The sequence below is a fragment of the Microcaecilia unicolor genome, chromosome 3, assembly GCF_901765095.1.
Source record: "Microcaecilia unicolor chromosome 3, aMicUni1.1, whole genome shotgun sequence".
NCBI classification, from domain to species: Eukaryota; Metazoa; Chordata; class Amphibia; order Gymnophiona; family Siphonopidae; genus Microcaecilia; species Microcaecilia unicolor.
In genome coordinates this window covers 175337087-175359817 of record NC_044033.1, presented here as the reverse complement: position 1 = coordinate 175359817, position 22731 = coordinate 175337087, and the positions used below count along the sequence as shown (strand labels likewise).

At 41.8% G+C, this 22731-nt stretch overlaps 1 protein-coding gene across 5 annotated transcripts in view; it reads right to left on the bottom strand.

Moving 5' to 3' along the window:
- Positions 1 to 22731, bottom strand: part of DCTN2 (dynactin subunit 2) — a 70138-nt gene that overhangs the window by 43280 nt on the left and 4127 nt on the right. Inside the window, exons 2-4 of one of the 5 annotated variants that reach the window (XM_030196612.1) lie at positions 16883 to 16951; positions 14735 to 14743; positions 361 to 393 (exon numbers count right to left, since the gene is read on the bottom strand). In XM_030196612.1, coding sequence (XP_030052472.1) covers positions 361 to 393; positions 14735 to 14743; positions 16883 to 16951 — 111 coding nt within the window. Of the gene's footprint in view, positions 1 to 252; positions 259 to 360; positions 394 to 14734; positions 14744 to 16882; positions 16952 to 22731 lie in introns of all 5 variants that reach the window. The other 4 variants (XM_030196613.1, XM_030196614.1, XM_030196615.1 and 1 more) reach the window with 4 other exon arrangements.

Below are 22731 nucleotides of genomic sequence, written 5' to 3'. Positions count from 1 at the left end.
ATTTAGTGGAACAGTTTAAAAATTTCTACTTTGTAGGGTTTGTGGTGAAAGCAAATAGCCCATACAGGATCTTCTAGTTTGATAAACTTTACCCCAAATCCATACTAAAGTACTATATTCAATTCCCAGGTTTATATAAGATAGATGCACGCATTTTTAAAACAAGCACACACACATTTGGTAAAGACAAAACGTTTGACAACATCCAACTGCTACAAACACAAGCTGACAGAATAGCACCAGAATGCTTACCAGCTCCTTGAGTTTTCCCCAGAGGTGAGAAAAAGTTATAAGAAAGAGAAACACAGAAACCATATTAGCAGATTATTTCATGCACTAAACCATTTTATAAATACTTACACCAACAGAAACCTCAATGGACACATTCATGAACTTGAAAATCCCCAGGGCAGGAACAAGGGTCACAGGTCATTCACGAGTCATGTTTGTTAAGAGAAGTGCAAAGCGAGGTTGGTTAGTTGGTTATGCCGGTTTTAAGCTATGCTATAAACCTGACAGCTTTCTTTTGCAAGAAAATCAGGGGTTCTAAAGGGAAGGAACAACATATAACAGAGGTAGGCACAACACAACCGAAGAAGGAATGGCAAATACAGGCAGCAAGCAAATAAAAAAGATGCAACATGCAACTGTTAGTCTTTGACAGCCACACATGCTGTGGACATAAAATGTAGCATAGCCTTTTCACATACATGATTATATGAGCCACTGGACTCCAGCATCACAGTACTCTGGTTCATTGAGGAGTCTTATACATATTTCAAGGACCTGTATAAGTCTTGCATGAAAAAAGTGGCCATTTGTTTCATTTAACAAAAAAATTAAACATGGACAGAAGTGACGCTACTGGGCCAAACAGCTGCTTAAGCCCGTGGCTCCTCGTTGTCCAGCAAGATCCCTCAACATCAGCTGCTCTAGCCTCCGTTTTGGAATCTAAAACATCAGAATCTGCTTCCCAAATAAAGAACTACACAAATCATGAGCAAGAAGAAACAGGGATTTGCAAGATTATACCTACAAGGGGAGTAGTCAGACGCAAGGCAGACAACATGGCGGCATCCCAGGTGGCATCAGGCCCTGCGCAAAGCATGATTAATAAGGACGAAGTCTCACCACATATGGAAGAAATCAAGGAGTTGTTGAAGGAAATTAAAGCTAAAATAGCTGCATCAAGGGCCAACTTAGCATCCTTGGGAACGGACTTAAGATCAGACGCCGCAGAACTCGGACACAGACCAGAAGAAGTGGAGCAATGGGGAGAGGAGCAGGAGGTAGAGCAAATCACAACACTGGAGAAACAGCAACTACATATGCTCAATAACTAAGAGTTGCTCGATAAAACCGAGGAACTGGAGAACAGGAACAGGAGAAGCAACCTATGAATAAGGGGTATCCCAGATGATCCTGACTACCAAAACTGAAAAATTATCAGCGCATCTTCTGACCCAAACTGGTGCTGAATTACCACCTCAGGATATTAAAGTTGATAGGGTGTACAGATAGTTAGAAAATACCCACAACAACCCTCCAAAGGACATTGTTGTCTGCTACCATAATTTCAGCATGAAAAGAGACGGTCCTGGCAGCAGCGTGAAAACAAGATTCACTGTCCTGGGAAACATGATATTGCTATCTTTGCAGATGTCTTCCCAATCATGGTGCGGAGTCACGAATTAAGGGATATAATCAGGGAAACTAAAAGCAGAGAACATCAGTCCTTCCCTTTCAGATTACAGTTCTCTGTTCATAGAAAAACGTTTTGGGTGACAACAAGAGAGGCAGCTGTACAAGCGCTATGCTCCTTGGAGTGGTGGAAGCGGAAGAACCGACCTCGGATGTGTTAATTAAGCCTGCTGCTACATCTAAATGGCAACCTGTTCCTTCGGAAAAGGGCAGACTCTGATCATACCAGAGAACACCTGGCAAGGACCAATATGTTCTTAAGTGACTAAGAGGCATATTTTCAAAGTACTTAGCCTTCCAAAGTTCCATAGGTTTCTGTGGAACTTTGGAAGGCTAAGTGCTTTGAAAATATGCCTCTATATTTAATAAATGGCAAGTGACAACTTCACTTAGTAGATTCACCAGTTTTTCTCCATGGAATAGTAAGGTGTTCTAATAAGCACTGATGCTCTGTACTGCTCCACATGTCTAGGATGGTATTATGTTTTCACGTAGTTTTGTTTTATTTCAAGTTACTCTAGCAAGTGGACCTTTGGTACAAGTTCCTATTTTTGGATGTTTATGGGAACTTTTAAGCACTGAATACTATTATACGACCTCCAGGCCTCTCCACGTGCTTCTGATGACATGGGATTTCGCTGGGTCATGAGGTCATTCCTCCATTTTCCTGATTCCTTTGCAGTGAGGCATGGAAGTCAGGTTGGTCAAGGGTTGTTGGGAGGAAAGGGGGAGGAGTTTGGATTTCTGAGGGGGAGGGGGATAGCGAGGATAAGACCATTAGGTTCTGCTGTCTATACAGTGTCTATGACTGTGTGACCTATAGTAAAAGTGTTTATCCTGATACTCATAGTGAGTAATTCAATATAAAAGAATGTTACCATTAACACTAAAGGTTTGAACTCTCCCTTTAAGAGAAGAAGTTTAATCTGTGAAGATTCCAGATTAGAAGCCACCATCTGCTTAATTCAAGACATTCGTTTTCAAAAGCAAGATGAGAAACTATTTACCTCCAAGGCATTTCCAGTTTGCAGGTTTGCTTCTCATATCTCAAAAAAAGTAGCTGGAGTGGTGGGTATGATGATATCAGGGAGAGTTCAAGTCACAATAATTTACCAAGTCTCTGATTCATTTGAGAGGTATATTGTACTACATGTTGAAATATCCGGTCCTTTATTTAATATTGTGTCTGTGTTTTATATTGACACAGAACAGCAGTTACTGCAGATGAAGATGAGGCAATGGATTATAGGAGAGCATTTTAATGTCACTTTATTCCCTCCACTGGACAACAATTCTAAGGCTAGATATCAGACAGGACAGGATTGCATTAAAATCCTTTCTGACCCATTTAGGACTGGAGGATATCTGGCGATTCCTGCATCTCCTTATAAAACTCAATTTACATTCTATTCCAACTCCCATGACTCACATTCGAGAATAGACTACATCTGCTTTGAAAAGTCATTAATGCCTGCAGTTCAATAGTCAAGAGACAAACTATTTTATACAGTGGCCAATCCAGGTCACAAGTACCTGGCAGAAACCCTAATATTAGCAACATTCCATGCTATCAATCCCATGGCAAGCAGTGGCTTCCCCCACATCTATCTCAATAGCAGTCTATGGACTTTTCTTCCAGAAACTTGTCCAAACTTTTTAAAACCCAGATACACTAACCATCATTATCAACGAGTTCCAGAGCTTAACTATTCTGTGAGTGAAAAAAATGTTTCCTTCTATTTGTTTTAAAAGTATTTCCATGTAATTTCATTGAGTGTCCCCTGGTCTTTGTACTTTTTGAAAAAGTGAAAAATCAATTTACGTTTACCGGTTCTACACCACTCAGGATTTTGTAGACCTCAATCATATCCTACCCCCCTTAGCAATCTCTTTTTCCAGCTGAAGAGCCCTAACCTCTTTAGCCTTTCCTCATGAGAGGACTTCCATCCCCTTTATCGTTTTGGTCGCTCTTCTTTGAACCTTTTTTAATTCTGCTATGTTTTTTTTGAGATACGGTGACCAGAATTGAACGTAATACTCAAGGTGAGGTCACACCATGGAGCGATACTGAGGCATTATAATAATTTTGGTCTTATTTACCATCCTATTCCTAATAATTCCTAGCATCCTGTTTGCTTTTTTGTCTGCCACTGCACACTGAGCATCATGAGATGCAACTCACTAATAGAATGAGGAACGGAATTAACACCAGTACATTTCTGGCACAACTCAAAGCTAAAAAATTACAGGCACGTGTCTACATTAAAGGACTCACAAGGGGTAATTGTAAGGGACCCTTCCAAATTGCATCAATGTTTTCTTCAATTTTACCAACAGTTATATACATCAGAAGTAACAGTTGACCCCAATAGAACCTCTCAATACTTGGAAGCGGCCTGCCTTCCTAAATTGAGCCCTTGATCAAACACACAATTACAGGAGACAATAGCCTCTCTCAAGTCTGGCAGGGGTTGGATGGGTGTTCTGCTAAATTCTATAAAACATTTGGGGGATACTTAGCCCCTATTATAGTCAATATTTTCAACTGGACTACTCGGACACTGCCTCCTCACCTTACAAATTGTAGCGTGAGCTACAGCTCAGCTCTTCTCAACGCTGCCTATGTACCCCACCTGCTATTTGAACAGACATTTCCTTCTACTCACCGAAGAGGCAGGAGTGGGAGATTTGTGCTTGATTTTTGTTTTGTTCAATAAAGTTTTGCAGCACTACAATCAAACTTGCATGGTCTGCAATGAAACTTGTTTGACTACCAGTTGGTTGTTGCATTTGGGCAGCCTAATGACATGAAACAAAGTGACTGTGGACATACCGATATTTAAACTTGACAAGGTCATGACCCCTGCTCAGCAGATGAATAACTCTATGCTTCATAAAGCGGTCCTTTTATTAAGCTGCGCTATGAAATGGGTTTCGCTTGCCGCACATGAAGCCCATTTCTAGTGCAGCTGTCAAAAAGGGTATTTTTCAATCTGTTTCATTAACGACCGCACGTTAATTAGCATTAGTGAGCGGCCATTAAAAAAGGTAAGGCAGTGGGGGGGGGGGGGGGGGGTACAGCTACAATAGCTAGTGGACGAGTTCATGATTCAAAGGTGTATTACCTAAAATATGTTTACTGTTATGGTTAGGGTGTAGGTATAATACCTCTGTTTGATCAAGTGTATTGCAAGTTCCAAATAAAGTAGATGTGTTGGGGGAAGGGGGGGAGGAAATGTTAAAAGCTTGATGACCGCAAACAGTGGGGTATAAGTGATGAGCAGCACCCAGAAGGGTTGCAGCATTGTACTGTACTCGCTGTGTTGAAGTGGTTTTGTATTACCCTTTGTTCTGTCATTAATAAAAACCATTGAAACATTAAAAAAAAAAAAAGGTAAGGCAGGAACACCTACCTACTTCTGTTTTGGAAGCAGTAAGGGCTCCTGTGTCAAGTATGCATTAGTTAGCACATGCTAATTTCAGCGAGCTAGCTGAATAGCGCATCATTCTCCACCCCGGAATGCCCCCTTCCCAACACTTTCAAAAAATAGTTACTGCACGGTTAGCTCGTGCAGATGTTAAGACTAATACAGAATGCTTTAGTGTGTCCTGCGTTAGGCCATGTTTGCTACGTTAGTTGCACGTTAGCATCTAATACAGCTGAGTAAAAGGGCCCCAAAACTCCAGCCTTCTGTTTAAACCATAATTTTACCTGTAAATTTCACAAGTTTTAGCAAATGTAAAAATCAATTTATTTTGATTTTCACCTTAATTTCTGCAATGTAGCTGTAGGCTTTCCATGCAGGTAAGGGAACAGCAGGCAAGTACAGTATGCTGCAGTTGTGACTACATGCCTGCACCACAGAAAGAATAAGGAAATCACTGGTGTAAGAGGGAGACTGGATCCACCACTGATGTCACTGCCACTGGATCTATAGTGGAGAGAGGAGCCCAAGCTGATGTTAAAGCAGCCACTTCTAGGGAACAGAGGCCTAAGAAGCTGCTGGGAGAGAAATAAGAGCTGTCACTGGAGCTTGCACTGAAAAGGAAAAAAGGAAGAAGGGATGACCAAAGGTGGAAATATGAAGAGGGGATGGATTACAGAGAACACACTGGGGAATGCCAGAGGAGAAATGCTGCAGATAGAAGGCAGATACAGGGGAAAGAAATCATAAAAAGGTTTATCTAACCTTAAGATTCTTAAAACTATGCTACTTTTTATTTGTACCTGTCCTCTTCAGGGCACAGACCGTATAAGTCTGGCCAGCACTATCCCCGCCTCCCAACTACCAGTCCCGCCTCCCACCACCAGCTCTGGCACAGACCGTACAAGTCTGCCCAGCACTATCCCCGCCTCCCAACTACCAGTCCCGCCTCCCACCACCAGCTCTGGCACAGACCGTAGAAGTCTGCCCAGCACTATCTCCGCCTCCCAACCACCAGCCCCGCCTCCCACCACTGGCTCTGGCACAAACCGTATAAGTCTGCCCAGCACTATCCCCACCTAAACTCAGCTAAGCTCCCAAGGATACATTCTTTCTGAACAGGATTCCTTTATGTTTATCCCACGCATGTTTGAATTCTGTTACTGTTTTCATCTCCACCACCTCCCGCGGGAGGGCATTCCAAGTATCCACCACTCTCTCCGTGAAAAAGTACTTCCTGAGTCTGCCCCCCTTCAATCTCATTTCATGTCCTCTCGTTCTACCGCCTTCTCATCTCCGGAAAAGATTCGTTTGCAGATTAATACCTTTCAAATATTTGAACGTCTGTATCACATCACCCCTATTTCTCCTTTCCTCCAGAGTATACATGTTCAGGTCCGCAAGTCTCTCCTCATACGTCTTGTAATGCAAATCCCATACCATTCTCGTAGCTTTCCTTTGCACTGCTTCAATTCTTTTTACATCCTTCGCAAGATACAGCTTCCAAAACTGAACACAATACTCCAGGTGGGGCCTCACCAATGACTTGTACAGGGGCATCAACACCTCCTTTCTTCTGCTGGTCACACCTCTCTCTAATCAGCCTAGCAACCTTCTCGCTACGGCCACCGCCTTGTCACACTGTTTCGTCGCCTTCAGATCCTCAGATACTATCACCCCAAGATCCCTCTCCCCATCCGTACCTATCAGACTCTCACCGCTTAACACATATGTCTCCTGTGGATTTCTCTTCCCTAAGTGCATCACTTTGCATTTCTACGCATTGAATTTTAATTGCCAAACCTTAGACCATTCTTCAAGTTTCCGCAGATCCTTTTTCATGTTTTCCACTCCCTCCCGGGTGTCCACTCTCTTACAAATCTTAGTATCATCCGCAAATAGGCAAACTTTACCTTCTAACCCTTCGGCAATGTCACTCACAAATATATCGAACAGAATCGGCCCCAGCACCGATCCACTACTCACGTTTCCCTCCTCCGAGCGAATTCCATTCACCACCACCTTCTGGCGTCTGTCCGTCAACCAGTTCTTAATCCAGTTCACCACTTCGGGTCCTATCTTCAGCCCATCCAGTTTATTTAAGAGCCTCCTGTGGGGAACCGTGTCAAAAGCTTTGCTGAAATCTAAGTAGATTACGTCTATAGATCGTCCCTGATTTAATTCTCCTGTCACCCAATCAAAGCATTCAATAAGATTCGTTTGGCACGATTTCCCTTTGGTAAAACCATGTTGTCTCGGATCATATTTGCATCACTAATATTCTGTTTTCTGTCCACCAAAATAAAATGTTGATTTTTGGGGGGGCAAAAGTGTCATTTTCCTCACTGTTGTAACAAAAAAAAAAAAAAACACACTAAAATTTACAGGAAAAAAATTAAAACTGAAAACGAAGGTCTTTAGCATCAGCTGAGCACAACAGAGTTTGTGTCACTATGAAGCAATGGGCTTTTCACCTGATCAGGTGAGACTGATTAAACTCAGACTAAAAGCTAGAGCAGCTGAAACTGTGGATCACATGTAAAAAAAAATAATCTTAGACAGATTAAAAATATAAATGGAGTGACAGTAAGGGCCCCAGAGGTCACTGAACTGTTACCAGTTAAAAATCAAAACCAGAGAATCAAGTCTTTTGCAAATTTGCAGGAAGGACAGCAAACTCCACATTCCCCATGCAATCACTGGAACTAGGATAGCCAGGTGGAGGATGTGTGGCTGCTCTTCTCTTTCCACAGCACTAACTGGCACTCCTTTACCCTCCCCCTTCTCTCTCACAACCAATTGTGTCAGCTGTAGTTAAACAGCAGTGTCTTGGGCCACATCCTCTCCCTAGGCTACCTGGAGTGCAAAACAACCCTTAAACCCTTCACCACACCATTTCTCTCCGTCTCACATAAACACCTAACTCCTCTCTCACACCCCTATTTATTTTGTTACATTTGTATCCCACATTTCCCCACCTATTTGCAGGCTCAATGCGGCTTACATAGTACCGTAAAGGCATTCGCCAAGTCCAGTAGAGAAACAAATACAAAGGTTATATTGTGGTCGAATAAAGGTACATGTGTTTCAAGTATAGTGGGGGTTGAGGAGAGGAAAAGTTATATAGTGTCCATTACGGTTTTGCTGTGTTGCAGAGTGTAGGTATTTATGTTGGGTCGGTGGGGTATGCTTTTTTGAATAGGTAGGTTTTTAGTGATTTCCTGAAGTTCAGGTGGTTGTAGGTCGTTTTCACAGCTTTTGGCAATACGTTCCATAGTTGTGTGCTTATGTAGGAGAAGCTGGATGCGTAGGTTGCTTTGTATTTGAGTCCTTTGCAGTTTGGATAGTGGAGGTTTAGATATGTTCAAGGTGATCTGGTTATGTTTCTGACTGGTAGGTCTATGAGGTTTGTCATGTATCCTGGGACTTGGCCGTAGATAATTTTGTGGACCAAGATGCAGATTTTGAAGGTGATACGTTCTTTGATTGGAAGCCAGTGCAGTTTTTCTCGGAGGGGTTTGGCACTATTGAATCGCGATTTACCAAATATCAACCTGGCTGCCGTGTTTTGAGCAGTCTGGAGTTTCTTTGTGAGTTGTTCTTTTGCATTCCGCACACATTCCGTTGCAGTAGTCTGCATGGCTTAGTACCATTGTGTAGGGCTCCTCACGGAAGCACAGAGTTTGTGAGCCCTTGGACCACTTCCGAGGAGTGGCAGTGGCAGGCAAAACCACCCCCAAACCAGAGACAGGGCAGAACAGGCCTGGAACCCCAGACTGGAGTTGCAGCAGAGGCAAACAAGCTGGAACAGGCAGAGCAGGAAACAGCTAGGCTTCACCTGCACTTGACCGCCGTTCCCCAGGAGTTGAGCCCCTGGGTGCAGGCGGCCGGCAGGACTTTGCAGGACAGGGCAGGAGCTGGATACCAACAGGCAACACACAACAGAGTTAGGACTAAAAGCTGCCAGGCAGCCACTAAGAGATAAACACAGACAGGAGAGAGTCAGGACTGAAAGCTGCAAGCAGCCACTAAGCAAGAAATAAAAACACAAGACAAGGAAAGGCAGACCAGAAACAAGACTAGGAACTAAGCAATAAAATCAAAGCTAACAACACACAAACAAACTAGAACCAGACAAGGAACTCAGACTAGAACTGGACTAGGCAGAAGTGCACAGCGTACACCCACACACCAGATACCTTAGACGATGCAATGGCCCTGAATGGAAGCACACCACTTCCTTATCAAGGCCCTGACTGATGATGTCACAACAACAGGACACAGGCAGGAAGCCTACTGAAGCACAGAGAGGCTTAATACACACAGGTGCAGTATAGTGGAGTAATTAGAGCCACCCTGGAAGCAGCCAGCACACAGAGACAGATCTAGTTCAGGAAGAACAGACAGAAGCCAGCTCAAAAGCTGACCACCAGAAATAAGATGAGTCTGAGAGGGGGTCTGAGAGGGATCACGACCACAGTCGTGACACATTGATTGTACAAGGTTGCGAAATATTTCCCTCGGGAAAAAAGGCTTTACGCGTTTAAGTTTCCACATTGAGTGGAACATTTTCTTTGTTGTGGAGTTCACTTGGCTCTCGAATGTGAGGTTGCGGTCAATTGTAATGCAGAGTATTTTCACATTGTCTGAGATAGGGAGGGTGTGGAATGGGTGAATAAGGTTGTGGGTCTGTACGTATTGTGTTGAGATGAGAGGATGAGGCAGTGTGTTTTTTCAGTGTTCAGTTGAAAAGAGTTGGCCCATGAGTCCATGGTGTTCAAACAGAGTTTGATTTCAATGGTGATTTCTGTTAGATCATGTCTGAAGGGAATGTATATTGTGACATCATCTGCGTAGATGAACGGGTTGAGGCCTTGCTTTGATAATGACTTGGCCAGTGGGATCATCATTATGTTGAAAAGTGTTGGTGATAGTGGTGATCCTCGAGGTACTCCACAGTCTGCTTTTCAAGGTGATGATACGTTTAAGGTTGATTTCACTTGGTATGTTCTGGTGATTAGAAAACCCTTGATCCAGCTAAGTATATTTCCACCAATACTGAAGTAGTCTAAGAGTCTTAGTAGTATGTTGTGGTTTACCATGTCGAATGCACTTGACATATCGAATTGGAGGAGAAGTATGCTTTTGCCTGTGGCTATTTCCTGCTTGAATTTGGCCAGGAGAGTGACTAACACAGTTTTGGTACTATGGAGGGGGCGAAATCCCAATTGTGATTCATGTAGTAATGAGAACTTGTCCATGTAGTCAGTAATCTGTTTGGTCACCATGATCTCCATCAGTTTGACAGCTAGTGGGATAGATGCAACTGGGCGGTAGTTGTCAAGTTCGGTTGTTTTTTTTTTTTCTTGGTATCCCCCCCCTCCATGTCGCTGAGAGATTCTGCTGCTCGAGAATCTAATGGCAATTTTCAGCTGTGTGAGGGGACAAGTACAGTGCAGTTCAAAGTGGTTGAGTTCTCCCTTATAAAGTAAATGGGATGCATTACACAGCGCCTATTTTGAAGATGATGGTGCCCAGAGGCAGGAGCAAGTGGTCATTAATCCTGCCTCCTTCCAGGTACAGGGCTGAGGCTTTGGCTGAGTTAGGCTGGGGTCCTACTAGACCACCAGGGAATTTTTTTGGGTCTTAGGGGTCTACCAGGCCCTTTTTAACATGGGGGGGGGGGGTCAGGAGGGGGACTGGGGGTCCACTAGACCACCAGGCCTTTTATGTAACATTTGGAGGGGAGTGGTTTGGCGCTGGATTTGTAATCATCATCACTTCTCATCCAGTGAGACGCCGTTCCTCTCCATCTGCAATAATACCGCCTTCCCTTCTGGATAGTTGTACTCAATCTTTGGTAGATGACGCTGCTTGGGAGTCCATTATCTTTCCCAAGTATTTACGGATGATGGTCATATTAAACCTTTTTCCATACGCCAGCAGGCTCTCTCACTCCCAACAACTGATATCTTTTTCTATTATCAGCTTCGACATTATGTTAATAGTTTGCCGTGGGAGGACTTAGCTAAGGTCGTTGAAGAAGAACTTGCTTCTGCCTTTTCTCTGGGAGCACAACAAAAAGTACCTCCCTCATATCATCATAGGCATATATGGGACACGATGCTGGAACTCAATTATGCCTGATTTGCTTCACAGTGGAGCAAGGATTTCACCATTTCTTTGCAGCTGGCGCAGTTTCAGGCACATATACTAGCAATTCGGAAGTATACCAAGACTGCAACCCACTGGGAAATGCAATATAAATTTGCCCTTCGGTTCTATATGGCACCACAGTGGGCCTTTCATATAGGTCAATCATCTACTGGAGACTGTCCGAAATGTGGAGTCCCGGGAGCTACTCTGGGCCATATGTTTTGGACTTGCTTGACGATTCAAGCTTTTTGGCGTGCCTTATTGATCTATGTTTCTCAACTTTGGAATGTGGGCTGGCATCGATTTGTAATCTGCTCTATTATAATGGCCAAGCAGACAATTTTTCTGGGACGGCTTTCTTCATGATAGCTGTCCATACAACAATGGCGTGTGTAAATGTTGGACATGTTGCGGATAGAGAGAGTGGGTGTCAAAGACATAGCTTCGCCCGTAGGTCTCCACTTTCAGAGTCTCTGGTTTCTAGTTTGGAACACACTGTCACCAGCAGCATGAAGTCGATTGTTAAATGTATGATTCTGTTGTTGAGGGGCAGGTTGGGAAAGGAAGGGAGGGAGTTTAAGCTATGAGAGTGTTAACTATTTCCAATAATCTGTATGCTGATGGTTTTGTTTGTACAATTTTCTAATAAAAAAGTTTGAAACAAACCAACATCACAATCAGAGGGCTCATGATCTGGCCCAAGGCACCCAGTGCACCAAGAGTGCGGGTCCGTGAGAGAAATCACCCAATTACATTGGGCGCACCTCTTGAAGCCACTGGGGGTCTTCTGTGACACTGAAAAAAAGAATCTCGGCCAAATTAAACTCCTCAATCTTGAACTTTCAAAAAAAAGGGGCAGCGTTCAAATTGAAGTCAGAGTGCAGCCTAAACCGGGCAGCCACTCCCGAAAACAAAGAAAAACTTAAAAGGCTGAACCCCCATCCCTAAAAAAAAAATAAAAGGGGTTTGACTAAAACGAAAAGAATAAAAATTAGGAATAAAATAAAGAAAAATAAACCCACGCACTTTGAAATAACAAAAACAAGACTGGAGGACCTGCACTCACGGGTCAGGTGGAAAGGCACCAGTGCATGTGCGGTGGGACGCTATTAGAAGCTTCTACATTACTTGCTAGTCAGACTCCACACCGGGCTCCATCGAAAGACTCAGGTGTGAGAATATGGTGGCCTGCTTGTCCTCCTTGGAGACATCAAACTTTTCCTCCTAATCCCGTTATTTTCTGATACTTTGGATTCTGTGACATCTAAAAGGGTCCTTCATCTGATGAACAGCAACGATCACCAGTCCATGCTACCACTCAAGTTTAAGGCTGATGAAGCAATAGTAATTGGCAGTTAAACAGAAGATGGAAAAAATCTAGGATAGGCAGCGTCATAGGGACTCTAATCAAGATGTATAGGATGGAAACAGCTAAAGCAAGGAGGGATTTCTTTTCAGTCAATTGGAAACCTCTGTAAACAGATTTAAAGATATCTAATTTGTGAAAGGCCCTTTTCAGGATAAGCCCAGAGGCTCAACCTGTCAATAATTTGTCTGCACAAGCATTGGGCTATTATTCTGTTGATAAAATTAACAAGTTTAGACTATCTTTAAATAATTTTATTTTAAACATATGGACCTGGTTGCAGTTAATGATATGGATGAAGCAGGGGACTGTGAATCATCACATAGGGTGTGGTATATGAGATGGTACTATGGTCCCTGTAGATGGGAGAATTTGAGGAGGGATTTGGCTATTAGCCTTCTGAACAATGATTTGCCTGTCTGTTTTAGGGAAGGAAGGCACATAGGGCTAGATCTATATATGGTGTCTGAAAAATCCGCTCCGAAAAAAATTATACCTGCATACATTCTCTAAAGTACACCACAGAATAGACAAATTTCCACATGGTATATAGAACAGTGTTTCCCAAACACCAAATCAGGCTTTTAGGATATCCACAATGAATATGCATGAAAGATTTGCAGATAATGGAGGCAGTGTATGCAAATCAAGTTCATGTATAATTATTGTGGATATCCTGATAACCTGACTGGCAAGGGGTACTCCAGGACTGGGCTTGGGAAACATGCCATGCAACTAAATTTGGTCATGTCCACTTAGGCCACGTTTTACTTGGTGTAAATCTCGATGCCTAAATTAGGCACCGATCGGGTGTATTCTAAAGAATTCACTCAGCGAGTTGTGCGCAAATCTCAATTAATGCCAATTAGTGCTAATTGCTTGTTAATTCCAATTAACAGCACTAATGCGTATTGTTATAGAATATGCTTTGGTTTCCACACAGATTTTCAAGCGCCATAATAGAATCCAGGGAATAGTCTGGTTTGTTTTCTTCTTTTAATCAGGTTTCAAATTCAGCGGTGGAAAAGATTTTGCTGGATTTTAAATCCTTTTGTGAACTGGATCCTGTTCCATTTAATGCTGTTAAGGATCATAGAGCTGTAACAGTGCCTTTGTTGAGAAGTCTAGTGATGTGTCCTTAATATTGGGGTACATGCCCTCTACTTTAAAAGAGGCGGTGGTTAAACCCCACTTGAAAAAAAGAAAATTGACTGGATGTTAACATGAAAAGGAGCAAGTTTCATTTGTTTCAATAGGCAAGAGGCTTCCTTTTTAAATGCTCTTAGCCTGGCAGTTTTTTCCTGGTCCATTTGGGACCTGCTGTACCTTCTGCTAAGGTGTTACACATTTTCGTGTGTGTTAAACTTCCCCTTTCCCCTCCATCTTTTTATCCCTATCCAAATTTAGCCCAGTCATCATGGCAATAGTACTTATGCTGGGAAGTCTGTCCACTCTACAGCCAAACAGCAGGTGCTGCTGTTTAGCAATGGCTAGCATGCCCCTTTCAATACTGCCTCCACTGTGTCCCCAATTCCAGCAGGCCCCAGGAGACAAAAGCAGAGTTCAAGAATCAAACCTGAATCTCGTGCACCGCCACTGGAACAGTCAAGTTCATGTTCATATTTATTTCATATACAGTCAGCACCCTCCCCCCATCATTTTTTAACTTTGTCTTTAAAATTAACATACAGTTTTAGACATCAAATGCAAAAGCCCCCGGCATGTCTCAGCCTTTGGCCCCATTTAATAAGCCTGTAGAAAAACCCAGGATTTAGAAATAATTTGCTGCTTATTAAAGTGATTGTAACCGAATTTGTTTGATATTTACTCAAATTGTTTAATATGGAGGATCAGAATGTGAGACAAAATACACTGCCTCAGAAAATCGAGAGAAATGTCTAAATCAAACTCAATCATTTAAAAAGGATTCCACAAAGCTTTTTTGATTCCATGCCAAAATTTAGCAAAAAGCATCACTGGAATTGAGACAATTAGTGAACAGTAATAAATCCAGCTGTGTAATTCATTTGCATGCAAAAAATAAAGGAAAAACACATGCAAAATAAGAGCATTAAAATGGTCTTACTTGTGCAAACTAGTGTCCAGGCAAGGTGGTGAAAAGGTGGGGTAAAGCATTAGGAAAACTCAGGTAAGTTGAAGCACGCACAAGTTAAATAACACAGAGAGGCTGCATTAGATAAAAGCTTCAGTTTGCACAAATGCATGGTGGCAGCTGCCCAGCTAACCCAGTGCCACCGATCACCCAACCAAAATCCCAGTGTCATTACATCTGGATTCTGCTATACCTTCCACAGTTATGATAGGCCATCACAGTACAATAAACTGTAAAGCAGCACTGGCATCAACAGTTTATTTTTCTACATTCTGACAATGATGCTGTTAGTATGTGCAGCCTGCCACACTTTGGAGTGAGTCGGAATTTGCTACCAGAGTCAGTAAGTGCTAAAATAATGCACAGGGTTTTAAATGTGTAGGGGGTGGGGGTGTATAGGAAAAAGAGTGGTAAAATTACCACATATCTTGAGAGAAAAGCATTCCCCCCAGGGACAGTTGTTCTTAGCTCTGCCTTGGAAAGAGATTGGAAAGAGACCTAACCAGTCAGGTTTTCAGGATATCCCTAATGAATATGCACCTGTTTGTATACTTGGGCTACTATATCATTAGTCCTTTTCTATATATTAACTATTATCATAACTAAAATCTTATTGACTCTCACTTTATTCACATATCAAAAATTACTACTCAGAATACAATCTTTATTAACTAAAATCACACATATAAAATCATTATTTATGTTGAGATAAGACAACTGGTGTAACCTTCCTTATTACCATTACTGCCAGTCTTTACTTCTAAATACTAATTGCATCACTTCACTTATCTCATACTGGTCCTTTGTTATGTTAAACTTGTAAACGGATCACCAACTTGGCTCCTCTCAACAATAAAAGCAACTGTTATCTCAACATAAATAATGATTTTAGTTCATAAAGATTGTATTTGGAGTAGTAATTTTTGATATGTGAATAAAGTGAGTCAATAAGATTTTAGCCATGGTGTAATATTTAATGAATATGCACAAGACAGATTTGCACGCTTATTACCGCCATTATATGCAAATCTCTCTCATGTAGATTCATTAGGGATATCCTGAAAATTTGATTGACTGGTGGTCCTCCAGGCAGGTTTCAGAACCACTGTTCTACACCACCAGGGACTGACAGAGGTAGGCCAGGAGAATGGGGGCAATGGGAGGGCAAGATTCTTCATGGGAAGGGGGAGTCAAGAACCATAGTTCAGCTCCAGTCACTTTAGTAACGCTTGCGGGCATCATGAATAACACAGCTTATGAGGTTGATCTTAAGTTGCATTATTCACATACCACAGGAGTCACTAACCTGCAGTACCGAGATACTGCAGGTTAGTGGCTCTTGTGGGAACAGGGAGTCCGGAACCACAGTTCAGCTCCAGTCGCTTTAGAAACGCTTCCAGGGATCATGAATAACACAGCTTATGAGGTTGATCTCAAGTTGCATTATTCACGTACCACAGGAGTCTAACCTGCACTACTGAGATAATGCAGGTTAGTGGCTCTCGTGGTAAACTAAGGTGCGGTAAAAGGCCAATTTTATCACAACTTAGCAACTATCTCCCTTGACCACAAGACGTATTTATTTCTAGCTGCATAAATGCTCTCATTCGTATTCACTGCGGCTATCCTGAAAACAGGACTGGAATGCACGGGGCAGGAGGCTGATTTAGAGGAACTAATCTCAGAGGTATATAAGCTGCTTATCTCTTCCTTCTTCAACCTTCTCTGATGCCCACTTTTTTGCCACAACTGGAATTCTGTAAAAGTGTCATGCCCCAGTGACTAACTGGATCATAATCAAGAGATCACAAAACTTGAGTTAGGACCAGTAGTAGCAAAAATGTTAAGTCTTTTCCTTCACACTTCAGGGAAGGAGGTGGGAGCTGGGGTCAGAAAACAGCACTATTCTTTTTCAAATGCATTTGCACAAAAAAACAAAATTGCTCTTCAAAAACAAGCCCTTTCCTATTCTGTAAGGGTGTAAAGATAACTATCAGAAAGATGTAGGAACTCATTACAAACATGCTGGATTTACAGTAACTGACAAAATTAGGGGGCTGGCATTCCTGCTTATTACTTGCTTTGAATAATATGTAGTGTTCTCCTATTAATGGAGCTTACCGCATCAAACTCAGCTTGGTCATCTTCAGGGAGATCACTGGTCTCGTAGACATCCGGCTCATTCCTGGCCTGAAAACAAAAACCATGATCAATATGTTTATATTGTATACATGGCTCAAACTATCTTACAACATCTCAAAATTACTTTATAGAACCGAGATGAGTGGACTCCATTAATGCTCCTACTTTATGGTATCCGGGCCATTGTCTCATTTTTAAATTTAGCTGTCAGCTTTTCTATAGCTCCCTTGGTAAGACAATGATTGCACATCCAAACACTGCTCATGACCTCATTCACTAACCTACTGTCGTACACACTACAAACTCACTACTGCTCAACACAGAAAGGATTAAAATGAGCAAACCTAACCAAAACACTAAGTTGATACTATTACCTCTAAGTCACCCCATGCATGACCAAATGAGAAGCTTATTTTTCCCAAAAATTGCAGAGTTCTAAGAGCCATACTTATTCTGGAGAAATGGGACAAATCTTATCCTCGTCCAACTATGTATCACAACACACAAAGACTGCAGAGATGTTAGTGTGCACGGGCTTTTTTCCGGAGCCATAAAGGGTTCACTTCACCCCGATTTGAGGCCAGAAATTTGTTAGTAGCAAAGAGTTATTTGGGAAAACCAGCAAACAAAACAAGTGAGAAAGGCATGGCTTATAGAATCTCAATACCTCTGCATATGTGGCTGTGTTGTCTCTATGTGTGTGTGACCTAGAAGGGAGGGATTGGGGGGGGGGGGAGGGGGGCTTGAATGGTGCGATACAGAGAAACACAGAAAATGTTGGTAGCTACAAGACTACTTCCTCTATATAGATGTCCAGTACCTCATGGAATGTGGCGTTTTCTTAAATAATTTTAAGATCATACAGATTAATGTTACTATTAATGCAAGGCTAGCAAGAAATAAGACAGCTCTTACTTATAACTTAATCACTGATAAGACACTTGATTTGATGGGCATCACAGAGTACTGGTTACTTTAACCAGAGTGGAATCTGAACACCGGCACCAATATTTAAGAGAGATTGAATAGCTTTTAAACCAGATCATGGAGGAAAGCAGTCACTCAGAACACATAGCTCAAAGTGAAGTATCTCAGAATACTTAGGATGACAGGTTTTATGGTTACTATTTGATTTATCTTTCGCCTTTGATTTAGTGGATAAAAGCTATCTTTTACACAGACTGGTTCAAATAGCGGTATCAGGGAAGGTTCTTAATTTGTTAAGTGGCTTTTCAACGTGCCATACCTACACATGGTGAAGATGATGGACGAGATCTCTGCTCCTTGTAATATCTGATGCACGGTCCCACAGGGGTCCTTGCTTTCTCCTGTCCTTTTAAATCTCATGATGTGTACATTTGGACATGGTTTGGTAAGATTCAGGGGTTAGTTTTTACACTTACGCAGACATTACTTTCTTGCTCCCAGTGACATCTATTTTGGACAATGCATTGGATACTGTCCACCAATGTTATGTGTTGATGCATAATTTGGTACGTTCACACTGACTTCAATTGAATTTAGGAAAAACTAAAGTATTTTGGTTAGGTCCTCAGTAACTGAAACTTGAATGCAGTAGTTTTACAGTTCAGGATAAAGTTTTTCAATTTGAATCTACTTTGCGTATTTTATGTGTCATTTTAAACGACCCTTACTATGGAGACTTATGTTGATTTGTTGCTTAAGAAAACTTTTTATGCTCTGAGAATGCTCCATAGTATTAGAAAGAATTTTCTAACATCATTTTAGGATAGTAACACAGGCTTTCTTTTTGCCTTTGATCGATTATTGCAATCTAGTTTTTACCGGCTGCTTTATAAAAGTAGCCAGACGGCGACAGACTGTGCAAAATCCTGCAGCCAGGCTACTCAGTCATGCCAAAATGTTTGACAGTGTTACGCCTTTGTAATGGAAACTGCACTGCCTTCCAGTGTAGGATTTCATTTTTATTTCAAGGTCTGTTCTGTAGTTTTTAGATCTCTGCATGGGCAGTCTCCCAGACATGTTAGTCATCATGAACTTTTGGCCTACCACGGTCGGCGTTTATGTGCTGCAACATCAGCTGATCTTGCACTTTCCAGCAACGACCAGTGTCAAATATAGGAGAACATAATCACCATATTGGGTCAGACCAATGGTCCATCTAGCCCAGTATCCTGCTTCCAACAGGAGCCAGTTCAGGTCAGAAGTACCTGGCAGAAACCCAATTAGTAATAAAGGCAATGAAAAGGAGTGTTCTAATCGAGCATCTTTTTGCATAATGTTTGAGTAGTTTCTCATGACTTCCACCGTTTTTGCTCAATTAGAACATACCTTTTCATTGTCTGTATTTCTTATTTGGGAGTGACAATTTTTTGCCCTTAATTTTTGTAGGAACCCAATTAAAAGCAAGATTCCATGCTACCAATCCCAGGGCAAGCAGAGGCTTCCCCATGTCTGTCTCAATAGCAGACAATGGACTTTTCCTCCAGGAACTTGTCCTAACCTTTTTTAAACCCAGGTATGCTAACAGCTGTTGCACATTCTCCGGCAGCGAGTTCCAGAGCCTAACTATTCTTTGAGGGGAAAAATATTTCTTCCTATTTGTTTTAAAAGTATTTCCATGTAATTTCATTGAGTGTCCCCTGGTCTTTGTACCTTTTAAAAAAAGAGTGAAAAATCGATTCACTTCTATGCATTCTACACCACTCAGGATTTTATAGACCTCAATCAAATTCCCCCTCAGCCATCTCTTTAGACTTTCCTCGTATGGGAGGAGTTACATCCTCTTTATCATTTTGGTCACTATTCTTTGAACCTTTTCTTATTCCGCTATATCTTTCTTGAGATACGTTGACCAGGATTGAATGCAATACTCAAGGTGAGGTCGCACAACGGAGTGATATAGAGGCATTAGAATATTCTTGGGTATGCTCAGTGGAGATTGTCATGTTGGGTTGCATCAATGTGGAATTAATTTCCTTTAAATGTCAGATTGGAGTATGATCAGTGGAGCTCAGTATAGGGAATGTGCCTTTCGCTTTATACATTGCGCTTACATGACCCAGGCTCAAATGGCAAAGTTTGGGGGGATTCAGACGCCAATATGCAGGAGATGTGGGAGAGCAGAAAATTATCATGGTTTTTGGAATTGTAGGAAAATCAAGGCGTTTTGGGGGAAAGTAACTAGTTACCTGTCAAACGTGCTAGGCTATCAGATAGAAGGCACACCCTTACGGTTGTTGTTGAATCTTCCGGGATCAGTCGGGGGGGATCTCGCCTGGGGGTGCCCTAGAACTTCGTAAATTTACTTTGCTGGCAACGAAATGTATCTTGCAACACTGGACAATGGACACTGGGCCAGAATATTGGCACTGGAGGAATTTAATCCATCAGTTGATGATGTGGGAGGCAAGAGGCTAAACGTGGACCCAAAAAGAAAATTGCATTTCTCAAAATTTGGGGGAAGTATATAGACTCTGACTCAGAGGTAGAAGTTTAGTTTTGAATGCCCTGTAATGCTGAGATGAAGATACCATATTTACCAATATACATGAGCGAAGGATGGGGGAGGAGGGGAGGGAGGGAGGGGGAGTGTTTCGGGGGGGGGGGGGGAGGGTTATAAGCTGGAATAAGGAGACATAGTAGATACAGAATCAGAAGGGAGAGAGAAGTATGTCACTTTGGTGAAGGTATTGTGTGATAATCAGAACGGCAGAATTGTTTAATTTATAGGACTACTAGTAAAAAAAAAGCCCCGTTTCTGATGCAAATGAAACGGGGGCTAGCAAGGTTTTCTTCAGAGTGTGCATGTGGGAGTGTGTGTGTCCCTGCCCTCTCTCTCTCTCCCCCTCCCCCCTCCGAGTCCAGTCCTTCAGTGTTGTTTCCTGCTGTACTGTGTTTGTGTTACAGAGAGAGTGAGGGCCGTCTCTCTCCCCTCCCCCCTCTGAGTCCTTCACTGTTACAGAGAGAGGGATTTTGTGCTGTGCTGTTTTCCTTCACTCATGGGGAAACCGGATATCTCTGGCGCTTCACACTTCCGGCTGGAGGCTTCATTAGAACGTTGGTGGTGCCTTTTATATATAGAGAGTTGGTGGTGCCTTTTATATATAGAGATTAGGTATCGTTGGAGGAAGGTCTAAGAGTCCAGGCCTTCTTCCACTTATGGGTTGGCTGTCCTAATATTGGAATTTTGTTATTCTTGTCCTGTATATATATAATATATATGTGTGAATCGGATTTCCTAAGGGGAAGGAGGGAATCGATGGAATGGAAAATTGAACAACTTATAAAGGTTTATGGTTGTAATGTTTTATTGCTTGTTCAATAAAAATTGTTTAAACATAAATGTCAGATTGGAGAGAAATTATTTGTTTTCATAAGAAATTAAAGACTTAAGTGTTCAACAAATTTTTAAGATGATATAGTTTGGTTGTATGTATTTTCTTATGGTGGTAATGGCCAGCTTCTTTATTGGGATCCGCTTAGAACCATTCATGGTATTGAGTGGAATACAATAATATTGTATTGTAGTGTATATACGCAAACAGGGAAATTAGAATATCCTAACAGAGATACTGTAGTTTAGTTTTACAGATGTATTAAACCATGTTTTGATACTCACAATAATGAGATATACAATAAAAACGCAATTAAAAAAACATACAAAACAATAAAAACCAAAAGTTTAAAATTACACAACACTATGCAATAACAGAAGTCTAAACATTCAACACAATAAAGAACAGAACCCCCCCCCCTCTCACACACACACACACAATTATAGAATACAGTGCAACGGACCAACATACCCTCCCCCCCAACAATAACACTAGACATACAGCACTGTTTCAGGAATAACTGATGCAAGCAACAGGTTATTTGGTTAAGTCGGTGAAATAGACATTGCCTTATCAGGCTGCTTCACTATGGAACTCTCTTCCCTCATCTGTTTGTTCTTTAACGGATTATTTGTTGTTTTGTAAACAATGCAAAACTATTTTAAGAAATATGTGGAATGATTTATGGTTTAGTATGTGATTTGTATTTGTAAATTCCAGGATGTTTGTTCTGATCTTTTTTTTGTGATCCGCATGGAACTGTGGAGGATATTGCAGAATACCAGACCAAAATGTACTGTACTGTAACCTCCCTGAAAGAATGAGAATTTGCAAAAAAAACAAACCCCATCTGAAACATACCTAACCAGTCCACTGACTGCTCTACTTGAGAAGGTCTGTGTATGGCACCAAAGTTTTCCCCTACTACTTTATTTCTGAGTCTATTGCGCAGAGAATTTTATAAAACAAAGGATGATGCATGATCTTCAGTATAATCCTAGTAGGCAAAGAATAAGCATGAGATTACTTTGAAAACAGTGGAGAGGCCTTTCAGGAACATGAGATGAGCATGTCAGCTAGGTACTCTGGTGAAGTTGATGCCAACAGTAGTTTGCCACCAAAGTGAATGCACGATCACATCTCCAAGAGTATTGTGGATTTACTGTAATCTTTTTATTTAAGTAGTTTTTCAGCTGTTGGGAGGACTATTATAATGCCCTCTACAACTTAGAGATCTCTGACCTCAAACAAATGTCAACCTGACCAGGTTTTAGGCAGGGCATTGGGCATCAGGAGAAGTGTAGTGCACTGGGCATCCAAATGGACTCCCAGGGTAACCTTTACAGCAGGGTGGACATGCAAATCTCTCTCATGCACCCTCTTTACTGGGGATGCTGGCTGCTCTACAGCAGGTGTTGGCTACCATGGTCCTCGAGGGCCACAATCCAGTTGAATTTTCATGATTTCCACAATGAATATACACGAGATCTATTTGCATAGACTGGTAAC